Below are 27,898 nucleotides of genomic sequence, written 5' to 3' on the forward strand. Positions count from 1 at the left end.
CAGCCTATTTTATCTGTTAGATTTCATCTCTATGTTTGCATGACTGATTTTGTTATACTGTTGACACATGCCCCTAAGTGTCTGGATGCTTTAGTCTTTAACAGACATGCCAGTTGATGTTTTATTGGTGCCCAAACATTCAACCACAGAACTATTAGGAGGATTCCTCTGCAGGAACAGTAAACTGACTCAGCAACTCACCACATTGTTTCAAGAAAGAGTATGATGAATAAGCATGCACATCTGAATGGAAACAAATTAATGCTTTGTCCCCTGCGAAATGCAGTAATTGTTATGCTTGTAGGGACTAGCACAGAGTCGGTTCATTATTTCCTTTGTTAGCGGCACACAGGAAATTCACACATTTAATATATGTTTTTTTTTTTCAGCTTCTTGGTATCAGCAAAATCTCAGACCTGTAAGAATGTGCATTCAAACAGACATAGATAGCAGTATTTCTCAGTGATAAATTTCACAGAAGAAAACAGCAGATAGTTGCATAAAACCCTCTAAGTTGTGAAAACTGTTATTCACAAATAATGTTTTTTCTTAACCTAAGTGTGTGTTTTTTTACTTTTCATTCTTAGATGTATTAAAACGTTAGGGTTTAGTGACCTGTGTTGTTGTGTATGATGATGGGGCCTGGTTTGGGGGGATATGTAGATGTTTTCTATCCCCTGCTTGAAGAAGAACGAAAGAAATCTTGAACATTTTTATGTTTATTGTTTTTGTATATCTGTTTTAAGAATAATGGTTCATCGCAGTACCATGTTTTGTTCTTGTTTCGGTATCAGAATGAGTAGGCTTGACATCTTATTTCCTCTCTTTTTTTAAATAAAATCAGTCAGGAGTGGTACCATAATTACAATTACAGTGATGAGAATAAGCTTTACTGCATTATTCTGTAACTGCATTACAGTTTTGAGAATTAGAAGTTAAAATGTACTTAATTATCATGAAAACAAAGTAAAAAATAAAATAATTACTGGTCCTAAATTTTAATTGATAATGTTTTATAGTTTTATGAAAAATCATCTGAACATATATTCTTTTGTGAGTTGAGCCGACCGGGAATGAAGTTAGTTTGATCTTTGTTCTTTAAATGATCACATTTAGCAGTAGCACCACATACAGCATGACCTAGATTGCTGTTCAAACCTGTGCAAACAGGGGACTTTAGTTTGACCTTTAGAGTCATCTCTGTATCTCAGTCTATCACTTTGCAAAAACTGGAACACTTTTTGTACATTGTCTGACACTTAAACACTCTCCTGGTGATCTTAAAATTGATTTTCAAAAGACAGCAGTGTTTGATTAGTCTCTGTGTTTGTGACCCATCTGACTTGATTTTACAAACACATGTGGCACATAATTGAGTGGGCCGAGCTTCATTGCACTGATGTCTGTTCCCAACACATCTGCTTTCCCCCTGCTCCGTTTCTTCTAGACACAGTGTCTAATACATCTTGCTCTATATCCTTCCTCCTATAATCAGATCATTCTGAAAAGTGTTTCTATTATGTCTTCTGTGTTGACAGGCATTGCGAGGTCCACTAGTGGCAGGCTGAGGAGGCCAGAGAGAGGAGAGGCAACAAGTCCTACTGGTACTGGTTCTGGTAAGTGTTCACATTCACACGCAGGTTTGCTGATGTTCGCTGCTGTGATGCACAAATCAGTGGTTCTCCAAAAATGGCTTGCAGGTTTTCCTTGATAGGGTCTTGGACAGGAGGGAACGACAATGTTAAGTGCAAATAATGAAATGCATCTAAGCATATAAGCATGCAAAATGAATACTTTTAAAAGGAGGAGGAACCTCTGTTGTTGTTGTTGTTGATGATGATGATGTCAAAAGCAGTGTGTCCAATCAAAATGTACAGTTTTTTGGTAGAAGCAACCAAATTAGTTAGATGCCATCCTAGACAAGTTGTGTGACAAGAAACCATGGACAATCCTATCCAGAAAAAAAAAAGATCCAGATTACATTAGATACAGCAAGGAAGAACGTGGTTTATGCTGTACACAGTTTGTTTTGTGTGGTGAATTATTGGCAGATGAAAATTTGTTTAACGTAAAAATAATGTAAAAGACATTTGACAGCTATGTTGTTCATGTTATAAGTCATTTATAAGAGGAAATATTTAAAATATTAACATTAATACTACTACAACTATTATTAATAACAACAATACTAATAATAGTCTGTATTTAGTTTTATTACTATTAGGGCACATGTATGTTTTCATAAAAGACTTTGCTGCATCAGACATTAGGCTCTGAATTATGATTGACATTGCTTGTAAATACAGCTGTTTATGGAGTGCTTGAAGATGTACGTATACAGTTAATAAAGGCATTTAGTTTCACATTCATAATCCGGTTTCTTGCTGCCATTGGTAAAAAATAAAATAAAAAATTATATATATATATATATATATATATATATATATATATATATATATATATATATATATATATATTATATAGTCTATGTATATATAACACTATATATAAATATAATGGTTTATATAAATATTTTCAGTTTAGTGGTAGTTTGAGTAGCCTTGAGTAGCAACACTGCAGACACACACAAACACACAAACAAAACAGATCTGTAGATCTTAATTAATCTTTGTACATATTTTATCTTAAAAATTGATAAGTAACCCCTGAAAAGCTCTCAATCTTAAATCAACAAAAATCATATTAACAACATTTTTGTTGTTTTCAAACAACTGTATGTCACATGTCACACTGGTTCATGATAAATAGACACAAATGTGTGTTCTTTTGTAAAAAGTTTTTAAATGTGTGTGCATATCTGGGTCTTAGGGGACAGTGGTTACAGCAGCTATAGATTGTTTGTATATAGGTTGTTTTCTGAGTAAGGTTAAATATATCTAGAGAAAAACCACAAAGAGCTGCACAGTTGTTGTACATCTGTTGGTGTATTTTTGGAAGCATTCTCTTGCAGTGGACAAAGCATATGATTTCTGACATTTACATTTGTGGAAATGTGTCTTTTCATATATGTGGTTGAGTGAGCATTCACACCTTGCGTGTGTGCGCTGTGCTGTGATATCTCACCACTGAAGCATCCTCTCACAGCGGGAAGAACAGTCTGCTTTTGCACAGTCAGCACATCTGCATATGGGGGCTGGTTGAAGATCCAGAGATCTGCTTGACAAACTTCACAAACAAAGCATGCACATAAACACGTTCACAAATGACACACACAGGAGAAAGAATGCTTATTAAAGTAAATGTTTGTTTGTGTGGTGTCCAGGCGGTCTTACATTTTTAACCCAGTTTTACTCTTACATAAAACCTGAAACCGATTTCCTCAAACTGTGCATGTGTGTGAGTTCATGCGGTTACATGTAGTCTATGTGCATGTGCTTGAGTGATTTTGGTGTGCTCATGTGTCAGCCATCAGACAACATAAAATAGAACATTTTAGAGAAGAGGCATAAAATAACAACAACAACAAAATTTTTTTTTACATTATATCCTCAATGTATATACTTATTTTATTGCATAAAATATTGAAATTCACATAATGTACTGTATGCTATATAAAAATATATATGATAGTTATATTTATTACTATATAATATTTATTACACACACACACACACACACTTAAAATATGTATTTTCGCATAGCAAATTAAGCCTTGGAAGAAATTCATGATGCTGAGAATATGAGTTTCTCTGACAAACTGTTAACTCTTAAATGGCCTTTGGCATGTGGATTCATTTATGGTTTTAAGAATATGTATCGTTTGTATTGACTTTTGGTGACTGCTGTAGCAAATGTCAACATGTTCTGTCTTTATGTTATGCCCTAAACACACATGACATGTTGTTGGTTAGAAAATATGTCCTGGCATCTGTTAGACGACACAAAGTCTGAATGACTGCTTAAAACAAGATATTCAGCTAATGTGTGTGTACAAGATGCCAGAAGTCCTTGAAACTGTATTTAAAGCACACTGTGCTAAATATCTTTGACTGCCCCAGTGTTATGCAAAGAGCTACACTCTGTGACCATCTATTTTCTGGCATATGATCAGAAAAGGCCAAAAGAAATTGTAAAAAATAACACACACACACACACACACACACACACACACACACACACACACACACACACACACACACACACACACACACACACACACAAACTAACTGTACTGTAAAATAAAAAAGTATTTTATTTTATAATAATGATTGTTATTATATTATAACATAGAGGATTTGTGATAATGTAATGTTGTTGTGATAAGGTTTTTCAGTATTGATTTTGTACAGGTGTTTTACCTGTATTTTAAATTATGGATTTGACGTCCAGTGAATTGTAGGTTTTCAGTGTTGGAAGAAATGTCTGTAAATGTACGGATAATTTACTGCAAATAGATTATTCTTTTTCCCCCCTTCTTCACATCCCTGATTATTTATTTTAACTATTACTTTCAATTATTTACTAAGCAAGCCTAGTAATCACTTAATCACTTAAACAGCATTGTTTTTAGCTCTTTTGAGTGAAACAGAGTGTGTTTTATGCATGTAGCAAAGCCTTTTGCTACATTAAGACTGTGACACAACCTCCTTTTGAGGTCTATGAAATGTCATGTGTTTGGGAATTTAAGGCTGTGAGTCTGGCAGTGGGTGTAGATCTATGAACTCTCTCATAGAGGCAGTATTGTTCCTGTGTTAAGAGACCTGAGGACAAGATATCTGTCAGCTCAATATATTGGCATTTGGTAATCAATTTTATTGTATTTGCTTTGTTTTGTATACATCAATATGAATATTGTTGATAAATAGGTCATTTAATTAGAGTACAATATCTATGCATTTCTGATTCTGGGTTGCCTGATCTGGGCCGGTGTACTTCTTCACAAGTATTTAGGCTTGTCTCCCAGCTGTCTGCTTGCCAGACAACCCTGCAACCCCCCAGAGGAAAAGGTCAAAGGTCAGTCCCACTTCCTGAACAAAGATCATGCAGAATGAGGTCTGCATTTGCTCTCATTGAGCAACACAATGTAAAATGAAGGAATCTGCATTGTGTGTCTTGGCCGTACTTGAAATTAGGAGCGGCAGGCAGCGTATGAAAATGTTTGTCTACAGTCTGAGTCAGTGTTCAGATGTTTGTTTTCGATCACAGGGGTGTGGTGTCTTTCACGGTGTCTCCTCTGCCCTTTCTCTTGTGACTCACCAGAGCCCTGAAAAAAATCAGAGGGCAGTCCAGGATTTCTCAAGCAGCCGAGAGGAGATATTTTGGGAAGAAACGCTCATATCACATGGCCTTGGATTTCCATCTCACACACAATGCTGCCTCAGTGTCAGAGAACGGAGAGAGAGAGAGAAAGACTTTGAATCAGACGGACACAAAAAGAGGACAATAAAAGCGCAAAAGAGCAAAGAACGCTCCATATGATCAGCACATGGGCATGCCATAATTCTGCATCCGCTCATTATTACAGCACACGGAAGACATTAAATCAAGAAGACTAGGGTAGAGTTAAAGAAAGAGGAGGAGAGAGAGAGAGAGAGAGAGAGAGAGAGAGAGAGAGGGAAAAGCCAAAGGAGAGTGAGGGAAAGCAAACAAGGAGGAGAAACTGCGCTGGGAGAGAAAGAGGAAGTCCAACAAAAAAGGTTGGAGGAAAGACAGGCTACATGTGGCAGAAGAGGGTGTGCGCTTAGTCATGGAGGGGGACAAAATCGCAGGTAAGAGACTGGCACGCCACCACCGGGACGATTCTCGAAGAGATTTTCCCATACTAGAGTCTATCTTCCGCTCTTTTCACTTGCTCTGTAAGATTTCAATGGCAGTGTTTCTTTGCTTTAGCTGGGATCTATGACTTATGGAGACTTGAGCTGGATGCAAAAACTTCACTCTTTACACGTTTTGTGGTTTAAATTAAAAATTGAAACGCTTCTTTTATGACCTATCCACCAGACAAAGCATTTACGCTGTACTACTTTTGTCCCTGGTGGCGTTGGTGCTGCAGAGCAGCGTGCGTTTGTAAGATTTTCCATTGTCAGAGCTGGTTTTTCCATAGGCTTTGACTGGAAGAGGGAACCAGCTCATCAGGCTGTGACAACAGCCAATAAATAGAGATTTGTGTGTGGATGAAATGCTCTGTATCAGTGCTGTTGTGTGCTCTGCACTGTCAGCACACAGGCTATTTGTAAATGTGTCCGGGACTCATCCAGAAAATAACGGTGCTGTGCTTCAGCTGTACAAAAAAAAAAAAAAAAAAAAAAAATTAAACAGTGTGTAATATGAGCTTTTATCCTTTATCTGAGTTGACACACCTGGTGCCCAAGGTCCTGGATCACTTCTGAGATAGTTAGCCACCATCAGTCCAAGAGGTTCTATAATGGATTTTGCAGGAACTGGAGAAGAGAAAAGCAACAAATCGGCATTATCTTATTAGTAATCGTAGGTATTTCAACATTAAATGTGGTTCTTGTACGTGTGTGTGTATAAGTGCTTTTGTTTAAGGTTGTGGAGTGGATAAATGCTTGTAGAAGAGTTGTGTCTTCAGCTACTTTTTGAAAGCTGTTCGGCAGATCATCTGACAAGAGAGGAACAAAGAGGGTGAAGGTTTTGGAAAGTGACTGAGTGACTTGCTGACAAGCCTAAACTATAAAGTACTCAAATGAATTGTTATAACTGAATCAGAACTGACACATTTCAGTTTATCTTGTTTGGCTTTTTTGTTTTGTTTGTTTGACAGTATTCAGAAACCAGATGTAAATCTATATACTATTGTGACTGTACATTTTTCTGTATATTATATATACAGTGGGTATAGAAAAGTATCACCACCCTTTAAAATAATCAAATGTTGTTGCTTTGCAGCCTGAATTGAAGACGGACACTGTTTTTGTTTTATCTAACTGTATTCACTCTTATAACATCCAAGTGAAAGATATAACATCAACATGTCAGAAAAACAAGAATCAAAAACAGAATCACTGAGTTGGAAAAAGCATGATGCACACAATGACACACAATGACCAGTCTTTGTCATAAATTCCTGCAGCTGCTTCAGAGTTGCTGTAGGCCTCTTGGTCGCCTCTCTGACTCCTGGCTCTTTCATCCAGTTTGGAGTGACGTCCTGATCCAGGGAGGGTCTGTGCTGTACCAAATACCTTCCACTTCTTAATAATAGACTTCACTGTGCTTCAAGGCATTGATAAAGCCTTTGAAATGCTCTTTTTTGTATCCATCTCCTGACTTGTCCCTGTCCACAACTTTATCCCAGAGATCTCTTGACAGTGCATTGCCACCCATAGTTGATTGTTTGCTTCAGTTGCACTACCAAAGACAATGCTCCAGGAAAGCTCTTTGCATGCTGAGCTAATCAAAATGACCACAGCACATCACAGTTGAAAGTCAAATGGCTTTGTGTGCCATTGAGAAGGTGATTAGCTACACCTGACTATGTTTACTGAGGCGGTGATTCTATTTCCACTGTATATATTTTTTATATTGTCCGTATATGGTTAGCTTTAGGAGTAGGGTTCAAAAATAGCTATAAAATAGTAAAATATAAAAGTACATTTATATATTAGGGATTAGGGATATTTAGTGATTTTTACATTTCTAAAAACATTAATTTTTTTATATGATGTCAGTAAGTCGATATTGTGCATTTTAGTGTATAAGATACAAAAACAGGAAGAAGTGAGCATGAGAAATAATGTAAGAATGAACCTAAGTTTGGGAAGATGCTTTTTAATTTAACAAAGATTTTTGGGGGATAATGCGGGTGAAAGACTGACAGAGTACAACATATTTCTAAGAAAATGCAGGTTGTAGTATTTTTTTTTTCATTTGTGTCGAATGAAAAAACACATCTAAACTGATAACGACATGCGATGACAGAAATATTCAGGACTATTTACAGCCATCTGAGTAATCATAATGCATTAGTTAACAGCAAATGATTTCTTGAATACATGCATACAGTTGAGTCACTTCCTCAAAAAGCAGCTTTTTATTTTGTTGTGCAAATCAACAGGCTGCAGTCACAGTTGACCTTTGTGGCTTCCTTTCTTTTATATTTTGATCAAGAAAGATAATAGACATGATAGAAATAGGAGTGAGAATAAATAAAAAAAACACCATAAAGAATGACAGGGTTCACAGCCATTCACAAGTCAAACAATGAAATATGACGATGGGATTGATCTTTTCGAGGGATGGTGTCAGGTCTAGTCTTGTCTAGAAACTGTAACTCCTGCTGCATTTTGACTCTATTAATATGTACTGTGCCTCTTAGTTGGTCAACATTGTTCTTTTTCTTGTGAATTCCCTCCCCTTCCCCTTTTACATAATTTTTCACGTTTCCGCAGGACTACTATAAACACTTTTAAGTGATGACTCAAATGTATCATTGAATTATATTTTTAAATCAATTAATCAGAAAGAACCACCCAAACAAAAATCCACCGGTGCTCAATGATTGTACTTGAACTATAAACAGTGTCTGGCACATACGAAATTAAGACAGAACCTCTATAAAATATAAATATATAAAAGAACTCTATAAAAGATCCTAAATAAAATCTTTGTTCTCAAAGAGACATAATTAAAGAGACAATTTTCTAAGTGACATAATTTTCAAGTGTTTTTATACTGTCAGCAAAACTTTTTCTTTGTTTAATGTTTCAGTTCTATTTTGGACATGTAAGCACATGCAAATATGTCTCTTATTTTCAAACTAGCTTTCATAAAAGTTAGTAAAAGACTTTCGTAAAATTAATGGCACAGTGCACAAAAAACTTAACCTAATTAAAAAAAAAAAAAAAAAAAAAATTCCAGTTAAAGCATGATGACATCATATCCTGTTGACCAAACTGGTTTAGTGTTTAGCGTTACCACACCTTTAGGGTAAACACCTCTCTCTCAGTACAGTCAGGTGCTGGCCCTGCATTTGAATAGCGTATAGCATATGCTCATACTTTGAGGATATATTACTACATCAATATATATTATCCTTTAATCTTATTATTTATTCTCTGATGAAATTATAAATATACCAAGGGTGACTAACGATCTCGCTTTTCTGTCAACAGCCAAGAGAGCAGACGTTGTCACCAGAGCCTTACATGTATACTACATCATGTACTATATAAAAATCCTTCACACAAGGCCAAAACAGGAAGAGGGACACAAAACTTGTAAACTGAAGTAACAAGAACCTTATAGCAGGGCCCCTTTTGTGTGTGCATGCTTAAAATGGAAAAAAAAAAAAAATAGAGACGGCCTTCCTGTTTACATGCAAACAGTATCTGGTAAAGGTAGTGCCCAAGCATTTGGAAAGCTTTGATCGGTGCTGTTAAATACTTGGCCACTTTGTAGCATACATGTGCATCTGTATGAGAGAGCTAAATATATAAATAGAAAATATTATGTCTTTCTATACATGTAAATAACAGCGGATTTTGAATGTAACTTTTATAGATTTATTAATTTATTTACCAAGTTGCATTCAAAATTCACTTTGCATCCCTCAAAATCTATCCACTTGGCGCATCTGAATGATGCTTCAGGTAAGATTTATTATGTGCCTTACAGTTACGGGTCCTTGCAAATTCTACTGCTCTTCGACATTTCTCACCTCAGAGGCAAAGAAACAAAATGAAAGAGTAAATCTCAGTGGACTCCCTTGGTGTTAGGGACCTTCTCCAGATGTTCTGCTGCTGGAGAGTGTAATGGGGTCCAGGGAGACACCAGTACAGATAGCCTGACTGTTGATCTGAGGCAGTGTGCAAACATGCAGAGACTCAGGGAGGAGGAGAAGGATACTGCCGCTATGCTTAGCTAATAAATTCAGAGTTCTACAGAGACAATTTATACACATCTGGAAAATAAGCAACACAAATGCAACATAGATCACATGGCACTTACAGGTCCCACTTAAATGGAAGCTAATACTCAAATGATTGTTTACATTTTCCATTATCAGGGATCTCTCTCTCTCTCTCTCTCTCTCTCTCTCTCTCTCTCTCTCTCTCTCTCAGTTTCATTTTAGGTGAGCTTTATTGGCATGACAAAAACTGCACATTTGTATTGCCAAAGCAGTTGCAGCTGGGCTGCTTACAAATAGTGCACATATGTATTAACAGAAAGAAAAAGAATAATAGTAATAATAAAAAAAATATAAAAAAAGTATTAAGCATGTACTGCAAAATGAATTAGTGTGTGTTAAGTGTATAAGTTAAAAATAAAATAAAATAAGATATAGTATTAGATTTACAGAGGCAAAATATACATCTAAGTAATATAATACAGTAATATGGCATATCATAATCTACATGTGCTGGAAACATCAGATCAGGGCAGGTTGAGTGTTTTCTCTTCTATGGTGACAGGCAAACACATATTGAGCAGCAAACACACAGCAGTTCTTGTGCTCTCCTAACAGATATGGCAGTTTCTCCTGGTTTGAAAGAGTTTTAAATGTCTGATGGATCTGCTGTATTTTATCATAGAACACTGTCCGTATGTCCGTGTATTTGAAACATTTGGTTAGGAAGTGCAGTTCTGTTTTCATCTGATTCAGATCACAGTAGTCTCTGCTCCGGTGGCAGCCATGTTTTTCTGTGTCTGCCTGTCTCTATCATCAGCTTGTGTCCGCTGAGTCTGTATCTGGTCAGCGTGCTTCTCAGTTTCTTATGACACTTGTGTACAGATACTCTGCCATACTGTACTCTCTCTTTAGGGCCAAATAGCATTGCATTTTACTCTGTCGTTGTGTTTGGGTTTGCCAGTTAGAGATGTAGTTCTGTTTGATTTGTGCAGTAATCTGATTGATTCTGATGTGATTCAGAGCATCAGTAGATGTTAGTGAAGCATCAGGATTGAAGCTCTGGATCAGCTGAAGGAGGGGACTGCTTTCTTTGCTCATCTCTTGGTGTTGCAGGGCTTTATAATCATATGATTGGGGGTCACTGAGATTCAGATGTTTCGAGAATTTAATTGCCATTTTTTGTCTTTATGATTAGAGGATATTCGCCTAATTCTGCCCTGCATGCGTTATTTGTTGTGTGCTGGTGCACATGTAATGCATGCAGGGTCTCAATTGGATGTTTTTCCCATTTGGTGAAACCTTGATTTGGATTTGTCAGTGGACCCCACACCTCACTGCCATAGAGGGCAATGGGCTCAATTACTGATTCTAATATTTTCATCCAAATTCTAATAGGGATTTCTATATGACATTGCTGTTTTATGGCATAGAAGGCCCTGCGTGCTTTATTACATTTACATTTACATTTACATTTATGCATTTAGCAGACGCTTTTATCCAAAGCGACTTACAGTGCATTCAGGCTATCAATTTTTACCTATCATGTGTCCCCGGGGAATCAAACCCCCAACCTTGCGCTTGTTAACGCAATGCTCTACCACTTGAGCTACAGGGGCACTGTGAGTGCTTTATCTCTCAGTTCATTCACAGCATGATTAAAGTTTCATGTGGATGTGATTTTCAAACTCAGGTAGTTGTAGTGTGATGTGTGTGTTATCTGGTTAGTGTCTAATGTAAATGTGTGTTGTGTTCCGTGGGATCTGGATCTTTTCTGAAAGATCATGATTTTGTTTTTTTTCAAGTTGACTGTCAGGGTCTGGCAGTATTGTTCTAGCAGGTCCAGGTTCTGCTGTAAATCATGTTGAGTGGGAGACAGCAGAACCAGATCGTCTGCATACAGCAGGCATTTGATCTGTGAGTGAGGCCAGGGGCTGCGGATCGCTCCAGACTGTTTGCCAGTTCATTGATGTAAATGTTAAATAATGATGGGCTTAAGCAGCAGCCCTGTCTCACTCCACGCTCCTGGGAAAGATACGTTGTACGTTTGGTGCCGATTTTTATGCCACATTTACTTTCATTGTACATTGATTTGATATGCAATATGTAAGTATGTAATGTATAGATGTGCTCAGATGTACGGTAATTTGGTAAAAATCCAATTTGACTTCTGCTCAGTACATTATGTGTGGTCATGAAGTCTAATAGTCAAGCGTTTATTATGCTACAGAATAACTTTCCCAAGTTGCTGCTCACACAGATGCCTATGTAGTTGTTAGGATCAAATTTATCTCCGTTTTTAAAGATTGGTGTTATCAAGCCTTGATTCCAGATGTCAGGGAAGTAACCTACACTCAGAATCACATTTTTAGAATGGCCAATTGAAATTTACTGCTTGTGTGGTTTATCATTTTATTTAATATCCCATAAGGTCCAGATGCTTTTTTGAGTTGGAGGTTTTTGATTTTTTTCTTTAAGTTCTTTATCAGTTATTGTGAAATGGGTTTTGGTTAATGGGTTAATGGGTTTTGTTTATCTTTGATTGCTAATTCTAGTTTTCCCAATTGGTTGATTGTTTGATTTTGTTTACAGTTTGTACTTTATTAAACAATGTTTGGAAATGACTTTCACATATTTCTCCATTTTGGATTGCCAATTCTTCATGATCAGTTTTTGTTCCAATTATTCCAAAATTGGTTTGTGTTCACTGACTTCTCAATTATTGTCAGTTGTTTTGGGTGTTTTGTGCTTTTTTGGTTCTGAGTGTATGTTTGTATTGTTTTAGTGTTTCACAGTAGAGAAATAGTTTGGCAGTCCTGATCAAACCAGTTTTTGTCATTTTTGGGTATTTGATTTTTTCCATTTTTTGTTTTCAATTTGGATTGTTTTGCTGATTTTTCAAATATGTAATTTGTCTTTGACTGCAAGATTGACACCTTCATTAGTGTGAGCATAGGTGTTATTTAGAAAGTTATCTATCAGCGCTTTTATTTTTCTCATATTCTTCAGCTCTGTTTCCAGCCCATCTGTATGGTTTTCTGATGTTGTACAGTTTACTGGGCTTTGTGTTAATGTTATTTTCTGATTCTCTCTCTCTCTCTGCGGTATGTCAGTGTGAAATGAGTTATGGCTTCTGAGAGCATTTGTTTACGGAAGCCTCTCTCAGCCTGGTACAGCTCTCCATAACATATCATGTGAGATCTCGCCGTCTGAAGAAGGAGTTATGCCAGTGTTAATTATTCCATATCAGTTTTTACATGGAAGAGTTGGTATGTTACAGCGACATCTAGTGGTTATGCTGCTCTTTTTAATTTTATGAATGACCAATTTCTGGGATTTTTTGTGTGTGTGAATGTTAAATGTGCAGAATTGTGTATGTCACAGATGACAGTTAAATTACATAGTCAGCATTTTGAAAAAGTATTTAGCTATATGCTGCATAATATATAATAAACAGTAGCTAATCTACACTATTCAAAAATTTGGGGTTCACAAGATTTTTCAAAAATGTTTTTGAAAGACATCTCTTATACTTATGAAGACTGCATTTATTTGATCAGAAATACAGCAAAACATTGTACATAATATTGTTAAAAGTTATTAATATTTTTAATAACTGTTTTCTATTTAGATATATTTTAAAATCTTATTTTTTTATGCGATGGCAAAGCTGAATTTTCAGCAGTCGTTACTCCAGTCTTCAAATTCACAAAACAATTCACAACTCAATCAAATATTCTAATTTAAATCTTAACCACCCCCCATAAACATCAAATATAAAAAAAAAAAAGAAACAAAATGTTTGTGGAATCTGCAATGTTTTTTTCAGGATTCTTTGATGAACGGAAAGTTCAAAAGAACAGCATTTATTTGAAAAATAAATGCTTTTTAACATTATAAATGTCTTTACTGCCGCTTTTGATCAATTTAATGCATATTTGCTGAATAAAAGTATTCATTGCAAGGCTGCACGATTAATCAAATGTGATTGTCATGCGCATCTCGCCAGTAAAGTCGGTTCTGTGATTAGTAGCAAATCTCCATCACATGCTTTCAGATGGAGCAGCATTTACTACATAGAGCCGTAGTTCACTGACAAGCTACGCAAAATCACGTTCATAATCGCAGATAATTTAATCGCGAGATTATGAAATCAAATAAATCGTTCTGCGATTATGAAAGCTATTTGCGTAGCTTGTCAGTGAACTACAACTCTGTGTAGTAAATGCTACTCCATCTAAAAGCATGTGAAAATACCGCATTTAATAACATGTTTTTACTCTAAACTCACTTCATAACGTCAGTCGAGTATTTGAAGTAAATCATTCTGTGAGATAATGTGGTTTCTTACACAGAATAAGGCACGCAATATATTCCATAGTATTCTAAGCAGTGACAAAGGCTATGTCGATTAGCACTGCATTATTATATATTTTATTATTATAAACATTATAATAAAACAAACTCAGATAAACCATATATTGTCATAGTCGTGTGTTTATTAGTCAAGCTGAATCAATGAAAGCAGTTAAATCGTCTGTTTATTCAGCAGCCACTATAGCAGGGTTCCTCAAATCTTGCCCTGGAGGGCCAATGCCCTGCAGAGTTTAGACCTGATCAAATTCACCTACCTGTGATTTTCTAATGATCCTGAAGACATTGATTAGCATGATCAGGTGTGTTTGATTAGGGTTAGAGCTAAACTCTTCAGGAAAGTGGATCTCGTGGGCCAGATTTGAGGATCCCTACACTATAGGGATTTCCTGGATTTCTTCTGTGGGGTGTATGTGGAGTTTCAGCGCGAGAGCGCCCTCTTGCCTTTGGATGGAGATTAACTGCTGATCACAGAACCGTGCTTCACTGAAAGATACGCATGACAATCGCAGCTTCTGCCTAATCACGATTTATCGCCTTTGCGATTTAATTTAAATTAATCATGCAGCCCTACATTAAAAAATCTTGCTGTTATAAGAAACACCTTTAAATTTCGCTACAAAAATGTCTTATACAGTACTATATTGTTGTCAGATCAGGAATATAACTTAAGAAAACAGAGGACAAAATGAATTATGCTCCTGTTCTGAATAATCTTTCTGAATAATAAGCAAATTATTTAGGACTTCTTGGTGTGCCATACTTCATCAAATTAATATTCATGAGTCAGTCTGACAAGGTTAATCCTATGTCACCTTTGAAATTTCCTCCCTTACCGGATTTGTGTGGTGTGTGTATATGTGTGTTTGCAAGTCTGTATACAGAAGGCCTTTTGTTTGCATTAGACCTGAAGATTAGTCACATACAGCTTGACTTTCCTGTTGTTGTAGGCTCTGGCCCATGACACTTCAGTCCTCAGTGCAACACGTAACCCTCCACCTCATAGCGTTTCCCAACAGTCACAGTGTAACAAACAGAGAGAGATTTCCGTCAAAAACCCAACAAACCAGTCACACAGCAACATATCTACAGTTAGCAGATCAAATCTGCAAACAAAACCAGCTCTTCATGTAGCCAGAGTTGATAATGACTGAATGAAATGAAAATGTGTTTAGCAGACGGTGTGGGCAGAAACACAGCTCTGATGGAGTCCGAGCTGTAGATGAGGTCACTGATTTATGACACCCCATGGCCCCGTCCTCCCCTCTGCAATGAGGAGCACTAGTGGCCTCAGGCTCAAATTCAGGAAACTACTGAGAGAGCCACAAGCGCAGACGTGCTCTCCTCAGGGATTGTGATGAAATATGTACCGCCACTGAATTCTTATAAACTTCTCCGTCACACAATCTGAATGAGCTTAATCTAGAAATACTCATGTTATCTCTTCTACAATTGCAAAAGAACCTTGTTTCGGCATGTTCGGGGGTATGTTAGAAAATCAAATTTAAGCATTGACTCAAATAACTCTCATTAGAAGCCAAGCGACTCGGTCAGAGTGAGAGAGGGAGGAGAGAGGGAAGGAGTGAGAGGGTGAAAGAGAGCGAGTGGGGGTGGGGGGTTGTCATCGGTTTCTCATTCTGAGGTCTGCTGCATTCAGAGAGCTGGAGGAAGTGGGAAAACTCAGTTGGTCCTTTAAGAAAGTTGTGGGCTTGGATCTGGGGACCGTTCCGATCGCTTTCTCTTTTTTCCTCCCCCGTTACCTCCTAATTTGGGATTTGTTTGGGAGTTTGAGAGCATAAAGTCTGTGAGAGTTTCGCCTTGCTGGGAAGGGTTGCTTTGATCCCGCAGAGTCAGCTTCAGAATGTCTGATTCCAATGTCAATGCGCATTTGGAGGGAATTATCTCAGACTTTGAAGGTTTGTTTTCATTTCTCTTTAAACGATTCTCTCACATTTTTTAAAGAAAAAGTTGCGTTTTAAAGTACAAAACATTAATCATAAATGGTTCTGTAACTTTTAAATGTTTACTTAATATGCAAACAGTCAACATGAAGCTGAGTTATTATCAATATCTTTGTATATTAATGTATTTGTATGTGTGTGTTCCTCCCTGGAGTCTGTTTCTATAGCTGAGTGTGCTGTGGTTGATTTACGCAGGTCATGTGGCCGTCTAGTGATCTGTGTGTGTATTTCTCGTACACAGTACGTGCTATTCATTCTTTTCTGTAGGCTATACACACATAGCATGCATGACAGGAAATGTCCTCACTGTGCTAACACAAAAGCAACTTTAACCATCAGCACACTGACCGCAGCTATGAGGATCACACCTGGCTGCCGTCCATTCCTCCTGCTCTTTCACTTCAGCATCGGTGTGCTCCTGGCATCGATTTGCTCTGTCATCCCCCCCTTCCCCCTCTGTTTTCCTCTCTCAACACCTCTCATCCAGCTGTGAGAGACCCTGACAAACGCACACGCCTCTCACAAACAAGAGTATTCCCTCTTGTCTGGCTTTTTAAGAGTCATCACTTCTCGGAATGCGCTTTGTGCCAAATATCGTGAGGTTAGAGGACAAGGAATGGCATGTGGGTCAGGGCAGGGTGGTCTTCATATGTAAGCTGGCTCACCCAGATGAGAGGTTTAGCTGTGCACCTGGCTGCTGCTTCATGGGTATATGCTTTGTTTCAGACAGAAAGAGATACCTGAATGGATGCGAGAGGGACAGGAAGAAAAAGAGGCAGACAGTTTGCTCTGGCTTTGAGCTAAAACTTACAGACAAATGAAGGAGGAAATTCCACAGAAAGCGCAGAATCCGCCGGGTGCCGAAAATGGCAGGTTCGCCAGACATGGAGTTTCATCTCAATTTAAAAATGTCTTTATGGACCTGAATGGAGCATTTTTGCAGCATATTGTAGTTAAGGACTGTTTACTTAGGGGAAAATTCTGGGCAATACTTTTAAGAGAATAATTAATATTATGGGCAATAACAATAAATGGCCGATGTTGAAATTCAATATTATTTCATCTATATAAACTAAAAAATAAAGCACTAAAAACTAAAATCAGCTGTTTTTAATTTCACAGGTGAATTAAGGCATCATGACATTATAATATAAAGGTTTAAAAATATATATTCATTTAGGGATTTGCTAAAGATTACATTCAGCAACAGTGTTAAAACATTATTATTGTTTTAAAAGATTAACTTAAGTAAGTGCAAAGGTCATCTAAATGTAAAAATAATGAAAATGATCATAAACAATTAAATATACAATTTAGAACAGTACAAGAAATTAAAATTTTATTTGAATATTAATATATAATTATATTACTGCTTGCAGACATTTAATGCACTTGCTACTAAACCAGTTAATCCGGTTAAAGCTTGCCAAATCAAGTTTTTTTTTTCTTCAGTTTTGTGAGTAGTATGCAACAAGCTGTCAGTGAACTGACTATGGGCTGTTGCAGGCTGAGACTAAACCAGTACAGACACATTCAGTGTCATTCGTAAGTAAACACTGGAGTGAGAGTGCTTAGATGATCAAGACAGACAGAAGCACATATGTTTATGTATTTGTTTTCAGACTGCGACAGTTCTAGACCAGCTAAGTATTTATGTGTCTCCAAATGGGTGAGCACTCTGCTGGTGCTCTGGATGACCTAAATTGGCACCTTTTGGTCATTTCATGAACACATGACAACTATTTCAGACTGGGACATTGCTAACAAATCAGACATCAGGACTGGAAAAGCACCCTCATTATACTGCGACCAAATCACTTTCAAGTTGTTGCATGTAAAGCTAAATGTTGTCTCTATTGCCATCTTCAAGCACAGCTATTTGCAGAACTTAAAGGCAGGACTGACCACACTATAAAGAGAAGTATTCACTTTATAGTGTGGTTCTGTGCAACATTACCTCAGGGTTCGAAAAGCATTTCACTGCTGTATGTTCACAAAGTCCATTAGCCTTTGTTAATGACTAAATAAAAACAAGCAAATTCTAGGGTAACTTTCACATGAAGATATGCTAATACTTCAATTGCTTAAAAAACAGTTTAGAGCAGTTTGAATTTCCCAAAAGGTCTAAAGAACTAGCATCATTTCAAAACCTTGCTGGTGATGCTTGTCGACATGCATGTTCTTTATGATAAAGCTACTGTAACTGACTAAAAAAATGTCTTGCTAGATAAGTGGGGAATCAGTGCACAACATATGCTATGCTAGCAATGCTAGTTTTCTCATCAGGTTAGCGACTCTCAAAAAAAACCAAAGAGATGCTGGCACTGTCCTGCTAATGACACCACATCATTTACAGCATAATGCCTTTTTTAGACTTTCAGGGAAGGCTTGTGGTTGGGAACGGAGCAATAAATGACTTCCCTATATTCAATGCTGGCCTCTGCACAAGGATATGTGCTTGATGTATGAAATTCATAACTGTACAATCACATGACTGTGAAGTCTATGGCTGTAGTTTATCTGTAAAAGAAAGGATATTAAAAGTTCTCATTTAGGAAACTTTATGGATGTCCTAAAGCTTAACACTTGCTAAGCTGTAGTGCATGTGAATGAGTGATTGTTATGAGTGTTGGCTTAACTCAGTTTATCATCAAAATGTGTTGTGCAGAGCTGGTTAAGACTAGTTATGATGCACTCACTGTCTCAAAAATATTGCGCAATCATTTTAAGTAGATTTGTGGGTGTGCATGGGAGGGGTGACAGTCTGATAGGGTGGTTAAAATAGAGACAAAAAGAGTTCATAAAAATAGCGATAAGGGAGGTGATTGAGAAAGAGAGGTTACTGATGACAGTTGTGTCAAATGCATTTCCCCTGTCTTGTGATTACTTTTGCCTTTCTTAGAAATGGGCTCAAAAAGACATCTTTAATCACACTTACCAGCACCTACTGTAGTTGGGGTTGAATTAACTAGTCAATTTGTAAGCTAGTTGATTATATACAGTAGGTCAGAAAATCCAGTTTTAGTTGGTAGCTGGCTTTAGCTGGTCGAAACTAGCCATTAGCTGGTTGACCAGCAACCATTTTATAAAAAAGCTTTGCTTTTAATTTTTTCCCTGCTCTTAATGGAAAAATCACCCAAAAATGAAAATTCTGTCATAATTTACTCCCTCCCCTGTTGAAAAAACCAGCATATGCTGGTTAAGTTTGTTTTGAAGTTGGGATGCTGGTTTGAGCTGGTCCTTTACTGGTTTATGCTGGTCCTTTGCTGGTTTATGCTGGTCCTTTGCTGGTTATGTGCTGGTCCTAAACTGGTCCGACCAGCCTAAACCAGCAAAGGACCAGCATAAACCAGCAAAGGACCAGCTCAAACCAGCATCCCAACTTCAAAACATACCTAACCAGTATATGCTGGTTTTGCATTATTACTCATAACCTGAAATTATACAAAAGTGAATATAAAGTGTACCCAGAGCATCGCATTATAAGCAAACCACCCTGAATTTTCGCAGAACGCCCGTAAACAAATCAGCTGTTTCCCAGAGGCCATGATGAATCTGGACGAATCTGACCTTTCTGACCATTTCTCACCTGCATCGCCTCTGTTAACACAGCCTTGGACATGGACTTGTAAACCTCTACCCGTAGTTTAGTTCTGGACAACTAATTGATGAGAAGTCATGCATACGTACAACCAAACACATGCTCTTGCTTCCATAGATGTGCATGTGTTTTGTTTGCATGTGTGAGAGCAAACGCATATGTGTGAGTTTGTATGTACGTGTTTACTCAAACCTGCAGCTGTGTGTACTGTGGGAGAGAGAGAGAGAGAGAGAGAGAGAGCTCTTATGTGTTTTTGTACAGCCCATTTCCCACCACAGCCTGAGGCTGCATCACACAGCTCCCAAATTCTCACAGATAAGCAAGGCCAAACATATCATTACAGCAGAATCACACATCATCTGTTTGTATCCTGTTGTTTTTGTCGGCACATACCTCAAACACCTCTGATTCTTCTGGCTGGGCAGATGTGACTATGATAATTACGACAGATTGCTCTTGTCTGAGATTATAGTCGAACTGCTATGTTCATTTCTAGACCGAATAGCTATCAAACTACCCACATTTATTTTAGTTAGTGGAGTTTGTTCAGGGAAGCATCACTATTGCAATTTCCACATACTTTGGTGCACAACTTCAGAAGACACAGACACAATATTAAAATGGACAAAATATCCCATGGATTTACACTGAGAGGACTAGAATAACGACTTGAACTGAGACTTACAGTAAACAACCACCTTGCAACAACCCAGAACAGAGCCAATCCATCCAAAATTGAATACTTCCCTACTATATCGTTTGCCAAAAAGTGGATGGGAGGTGAATAGTATGTCCATATTCATAGTTTTCGAAAACAGTAGGTCAAACGTACCCCTGATGACCTACTACTTCTGGTGAGATTTTGATGAACACTTTACTATCCTATGAGGCCACAGGGGAGGATTTATAAATTGCAGTGAGGCAACACAACTGACGCTGTAGGTCACATGACCATATCAACATGGCGGATGTAGTACATTCGAATTTCATTCATACTTCCCATATTCATACTATATAGAATGTACTTTTTTAAAGGGGTGGTTAACTGCTTTTTTTCTTGGCTTGATTGTGTTTATGGGGTGCAGTGTAACATGTCTTCAAAAAAAATACCTTATTTCTCATATATTTTACCTTTATTGCAAGCCGCTGTCTCCATTGTCATTTGAATGGCTGGTTGACTTCCTGTTTCTTTGATACCACTCCCTCAGAAATACGCAATGGGCTCAGATTGGTTAGCTGGCCCAGTGTGTTGTGATTCGTTAACCGCGTACTGCGTGTTGTCCGGAAACTTCACGTCCATTACCATTACGTGCAATAGTTGCATGTGCTCCGGTGGAATGTAAATAATGGTGTCAATATTGCCATATCAATTTGAGACCATTTGTTGACAATTAATAACAAAATATACATTTGACATGTATAACAGTAATGAGTATGTGGGTAAACACTATATAAAAGCTGTTATCAAACAATACTGTACACTGATAACACAAACTGAAGTTCGCTGGTGTGACTACATTACAAGTTTGTTGGTATTTGTACACATTTGTCTTATGAAATTGCATTTAGCTAACTGGCTACTAAAGCCAAACAGCGTTGGTCTTTGTTTACATCCTTGATATAACCAAAGAATAACGACACAAACTATACATGGAAAATACATTTCTAAATAATAAAACATACTTACAGGTTGGGGCCCAACAACAGCTGTCTCTGCTTTTAAAGTGGGAACTGCTGCATGTTTCAGAAATAGCCTTTGTGTGAATCCGGCATTGAACTCGTGTAGATTCTGGAAGCTGTCTTCCGTAAAATGTGCAGCACAGACAGCTACATTAGGATTGTAATTATCAGGAACAGAATTAAAAATAAATTTTTACTATTGTTCATGAAGTACAGCATCCGTAGGAATGCCGAACACAGAAGATCTGTTAGCAGGGTGAAAATAACACTTTTTGATGGCATGGCTACAACTTCCTCTAAAGCCGTGCAACATGGCCCCGTCCCCCTTTGTTGCATGTTCCCAGGGGTGGGTTTATGTAAATTTCTGGGTTTGTGACGTAACGAACCCGGGAAGTAACTTGTAGTCCCTAAGAGTTGTTTATGTAGACATTAAACTGCCAGAATTTAAAAAGACGATATCTCCATTTGCATAGAACTTTCAGCGCCGTAACTTTGCAGATATTGTTATGCTCAAACAGCAACATTACGCACTAATGTTAACAAAAGTGAAATTGCAATCAACCACCCCTTTAACGTTAAACATCACATAGAACACATAAGTTGTGTCCTAAATTACGTACTATACATAAAATATGTATTCTATCAGCAAGTGTATGATTTTTTGATTTTGTCATCCAGCATCTGACAGCACCCTTCAAGATCCCCTTCAGTTATGTTTGTGTGTGTGTGTTTTGATAAATGCATCATCTGAATATTTGAAGTGCAATACTTCCTGGAATTATTAGGGTGAAAACACCACGCAGACTATTCATACTACAAAATTGCACAGAACAGTGCATAAGTACACAAATTATGATGCACATTTGGGTGTATTGCAACTGCATTGCAAATGCTACTTAAATATTAAATGCTACTTTAAGAAACACAGAAACTATATAGCAATATACTGAATAGTATATTATTAGCAACTGCAAAGCAATATGCTAAGTACGACTTAGAACACTTTAACAACTGAAACCACCCAAAACACCTTCGCACCATCATGGCAACAAGTTTTGCACAAGACAAGCACAGAAAGTGTATGTGAAAATCTTCAGAAAATGTAAAAATGTAGGTCACTTATAAAGGAATGGCCTTTTCTTAAATTTATTAGATTTCAGTGCATTTTGTGAACTAGATCTTTTAGATCAGGGGTAGGCAAGCTTGGGGCCTAGAGAGCCCCTATCCTGTAGAGTTTGACTCCAACCCTGAAAAATACCCTTACCTGCCTATAGCCTTAATCCTGAAGACATTGATTAGCCCTCATTAAATGTGTCTAGCCAGCTTACCCTGTTAGAAATGTACATGCACCATACAGAGATGAAAAATCTTATGTAAGAGATCATGTGCTTGTTTTGGCTGTAGTGCACTGTATGGTTTTTATACTGTATGTTAGAGTCCAAAAATGCAGAGAGATGGACTGTAATCATTCAATTCCTGTCTGTGAATGAAACGGTTGTTTGAGGACAAAACCTGAGAGAGATTAATTCTGTTGTATATTAAACTAATATGAGTCATTTGTATGCCTTTATTTAGTACACAGTGCAAAGTATATTATTGCCTGGACTAAAGGAACAAGACAGACAATGTCTCTTCCTGTTTAACACACATTCACAATAATTTTCCGTTGAGCCATAACCCTGCCCAAGGGACTTTGTGTTTGTGTTGCGTGTGTGTGTGTGTTTGTGTGTGTGTATGGACAGCTACTAAAGTTTTGTTGATTATGTGTCAGGTATAATCACAGAATGCATAACGCACAGTTATTCATGCAGGATTAAATTTTAATCCAGCCACACTTTGAAATGACAGGAAATGGCATCATCAGGGCGCAGCTTAAAAGAAAGCCCCCTCTGAAGATGAGTCATGAGAAAAATGGTAATTCTTTCCTCTGGCTCATGAGAAAAAAAAAAAAAAGCAGTTCAAAACAACGGTATGTTCTGAGCCGGAATTTACAGTATCACACATCCAATCATAACACCAGTAGTGCAAGGAAAAAAACAAACATCGCTCAACCACTCAAAAATGAAACAAATGCTTGGCAGGCTTCTTTTCTTTATCCAAATGCAAGGGAGGTACTGTAAAACAGGACCATTGGCTTCCATCCTTTCCTGATGAACGGAGGTCAGTTTTCCTGTGTGTTGGAAGAAAATGGATCCATGTGTGCTGTTATGATAAGCATGTCACTGAATAGCATGACGTAAATCACAGAGATATATAATGGACACCTACAGTATGTGAGCCAGTGGATGTCCTGAGAAACACTGGACCTGCCCTACTCAAAGAACTGAATTCCTACCTGCTCCTTTCATTGTACAAACCATTTTTACATTTTCATTTTAATTATATCTTAAGTTTTAGTATTTTAGTATTTTTTTAATACTTATATTTTATATTAATTTATTTTATTTTAGTTTTAGTGATTTTAGTACTTCAGCTTCCAACTTATTTTACTTCCGTTATTTGTCAAGACAACATTTGTAATTTTATTTACATTTTTCAAGTTAAATTTTTGTATTTAATTTAATATTTATATTTTGTTTTATTTGAGATTTATTTCAATAATTTTTTTTTTTTTTTAAGTTTTAGTTGCACTGCATTTGAATTAAGATCTTCTCTTCTCTAACAATTCTTTCGCTGCCTGTTGCAACCATCTTGATGCATGTATAAGTTTTAAAGATATACAGGGATATGTTTCAGGGATAGACTCTTAATATTCATATTTTGTCCCACAGCTGGCTGCATATCTGATTGCAGCTTTCTTTTATTTCTCATGAATAAGGCTGCCAATAGAACTTCAAACACTGATCCTCTCCCACACTAAACTAAGTTGTGAACTGGATGCCTTGAAGTTTGTGTGACAAAAAAAGCAAGATTTTTTTTTAAAGACCCATTGCATCCATCCAGCATTTTTGGCTCCACAGAAAGAAAATTTGCTAATATATGATTTCAGAGTAGTTTCATAGAGATACCAACAAAAGATTAAGTAGATTATCTATACTGTTTATTTTGCTAATGTGCCATGGGCACCATTGCCAGATCTTACTAGGCCAAACTACTGTTTCAGTCATGAAATAGTCACTAAGTTTCAAAACCATGTGCTAAAATAAGCCACTTGGAAAATACTCAACTTACACACATTCAATATTTTGCCAGCACCATCTTTAAAAATGATGGGATGTTGTTAACAAACAGCAGTGCCAAGGGGCCATGCCGTTCTACAAAAGAGAGAGAGGGATGTGTGGTTTAATATTTGAACAGAACAACTGGATGGAATAGCAACCACCTGCTCAGCGCTGCTGTTGGCCAGTAATATGTCTGCTGTGTCTGTGCATGACTCAAGTCAAGTGTCTAGAAATTTTCTGAGAATTAGTACAGACAAATGTCTTGAGTGTGAATACCATTAGATTACAGTGAATTTTTATATCCTTTATCTAACAATTTGTGCATTTAACTTTCTATGAATCTGACATTAAATAAAATGCTATTTAATTAAATCTGTTTCGTATGCGTGTTGCGCTTTTATCCAAAGCGACTTACAGTGCATTCAGGGTATCAATTTTTACCTATCATGTGTTCCTGGGGAATCGAACCCCCAACCTTGCGCTTATTAACGCAATGCACTACCACTTGAGCTATATCTGCTAAATGATTATATGTATATATACATATATATGTGTGTGTGTGTGTGTGTGTGTGTGTGTGTGTATATATATGTATATATGTATGTATGTATATATATATATATATATATATATATATATATATATATATATATATATATATATATATATATATATATATGTATATATGTTATGTGGTGTACATATGTGTATGTATATATATATATATATATATATATATATATATATATGTATGTATGTATGTATTTAGTTTTATTTAATTAATTAATTAATTTATTTTATTTTATTTTTATTTTAATATATATATATATATATATATATATATATATATATATATATATATATATATATATATATATATATATATATATATATATATATATATATATATAGCCTATATCTGCTAAATGATTACATTTTTAAATTTACATTTGTAATATTTCTGCTATTCGCATAAAGTAACTTACTTCCATCAGTCAAATCGGTTCGGTTCAGTCAAATCTCGGTCAGCTTGTTATTCGCTCGATTCAACATGACATGAACCAGCAAATGAATTAAACCGCCATCACGTTAGCCATGTTCAGAAGAGACAGTTCCGGTTTAATGACCTCCCCGTCGCTCCCGCTCGGACCGATTCAATAATAAAATAATTGTTTGTGAACCAATTCAATAGTCAGCCGATTCGCTGAAAAGATCCGACTCAAATGAAGGAACCGGAGACAACGCAGTCAGGTGACGATGTTCATTCAGGCGCGAGGACTCTCAAGCTGCAGCAATGTTTACGAAACATTTGAAGCGCGTGAGATCAGGTATTTAAAAATATATATATATAAAACCAAAAATTGCCATTATTTCGAACAGACAACTAGTCACTATGTTTATTTTCCCACCAGCGCAAAAGAAACTTTAGTTTTAGCGTCTTTACACGTTACGGAGCGACCATGTGAACGTTAGTAACAAACCGGTAGAAAAAGTTAAACACCTTCATACTTTCTGTACCAGTGCTCTCAGGGAAACAAATTCCGTTTATCTTTTGTTAATTCTACCAGTCTGCCTTATTTTATGTGTATAAAGGTCTATAAATTTGTTTAATTAATGGTATTTAACTCCTGTTGTTCTTGTTTAGGTGACCAACGTTTGGAAGTCATTTTCTGTTCTAAATTTATTTTGTTGTAGATTTAGTTAGCACAAATTCTAACTTAACTAATTATTTTTAGTTATGTTTTAATATAAATCAATGTATGTAGTTATCCATTTTTTTTAGAGGTCTGTTTAAAGCTTTAAAAGTTGTTTGATTTTTATGCATGTTTTATTTATATTTATTTACAGCGCTTAAGAGATCATTTGAAGTGGAGGAGGATACATCCACAAACCCATCCCCTCTTTCCCGAAGAACAACCAATCCTCTGCGTTCCTCCACCTCTTCTACGAGCAGCCGTTTCCACGACATGAGATCGCTCAACTCCGAGTCCACTTCCAGGCACACTTCAGATTCCTCCTCCAACCAGCGCTCTCCAAAATCCAGCCTGCGGCGCGTGGAGTTATTGGGGGGCCGCGTCCCAGAGAATGTGTCACGCAGGACAGAAATCTCCATCGACATCTCCTCCAAGCAGGTGGACAGCTCACCCAGTCCCGGTATTGCCCGCTTTGGTTTAAAGAGACCTGAGGTCTCGCTCCAGAGTAAAGTCACAGATGGGCCTGTTCACAGAAGGGCTGAGGGTAACCACAGCAGACCCCAGGAACCTCCAACACCCCCTAGGAGAGCCGACCCACCAATATCCTCGTCCCGGATCCCTGAGCTGTCCCAGAGGCGAGCAGAACCTCCCAGCCCTCTTGAGATCTCAGCTCCATCTAGACGGGCTGAGGTGAACATGAACAGACAGCTGGACACACCTGCAGGGGAGTCAGAGAACAGCTTCATCTCAGCAGCCAGCATCACTCCTACCTTCGATGAATACAAAACCCCTCCATTAGTACACGAACCCCCCGTAAGGCCTCTTGAGCGTAAGTCACATGCTTTTTTCATTGCTAAATTGCTTGCTAGATGCCTACATGATCTGGATCTGATATTTACACTGTGACGTGCGCTTGAAGTGTCTGCTGTGACTGTTTAATATTCAGTAGGGCTTATAAACTTGAGTAAATCTGTGACTATTTTGCAATTTTTCTAGTTAAATACAGATTTTTTTTAAATGACAAATTATGTTATCGGCATAGCAATTGGAGTAAAAAAAAGAGACATTTCAGCATTACTTTCTATAGATCAACAACAAATGTGTTCACATGATTTTGCACTTTAAATTAGTGCAGAATTTTAACCGTTTGTTAGTAATTTTGCATCATAATTTTAATTTTGACAATTTTCGTAATCATAAAACCTTCTCTTTATTTCCATGTAGTGGTGTGTGATATTGACCAAAACGATAATTAGACAGCATTTTGCCAAATGTGTTTTTGTACTGGTATCTTTTTAGGCCTGGACAGTACACCCCTATTTCCAGGTTCAAGTTAGATTTTAAATTCCAGATTTTCCATTGTTAGTGAAGACCTTTGAACACCACTTTATATACGTTCATTTCTTTTAAAATCGAAGTTGTTTTGAGAAGCAGGGACCCATGAGAACATCATTTTCCTAAGCACACTTCAGGTTGAATAGTGATCAAATCACACAGAATCCAGCATATGGTAATGAGAAAAACAGAACCTCCTCATAGGACGGAATGTTGGAGCTTTATCATTGAGTGAGGTCAACAGATCTGATGCATTGTTTTAGCAC

General features: G+C 37.1%; 1 protein-coding gene across 1 annotated transcript in view; it reads left to right on the top strand.

Annotated features, from left to right (window-relative positions):
* The window catches only part of LOC109048039 (septin-9-like), a 71,826-nt gene that overhangs the window by 6,650 nt on the left and 37,278 nt on the right, over window positions 1–27,898 (top strand). The window contains exons 2-3 of the mRNA XM_042732942.1: window positions 1,539–1,616; window positions 26,452–27,199. Coding sequence (XP_042588876.1) covers window positions 1,539–1,616; window positions 26,452–27,199 — 826 coding nt within the window. The remainder of the gene's footprint in view (window positions 1–1,538; window positions 1,617–26,451; window positions 27,200–27,898) is intronic.

This window comes from Cyprinus carpio, chromosome A3 (assembly GCF_018340385.1).
Source record: "Cyprinus carpio isolate SPL01 chromosome A3, ASM1834038v1, whole genome shotgun sequence".
Lineage (NCBI taxonomy): Eukaryota > Metazoa > Chordata > Actinopteri > Cypriniformes > Cyprinidae > Cyprinus > Cyprinus carpio.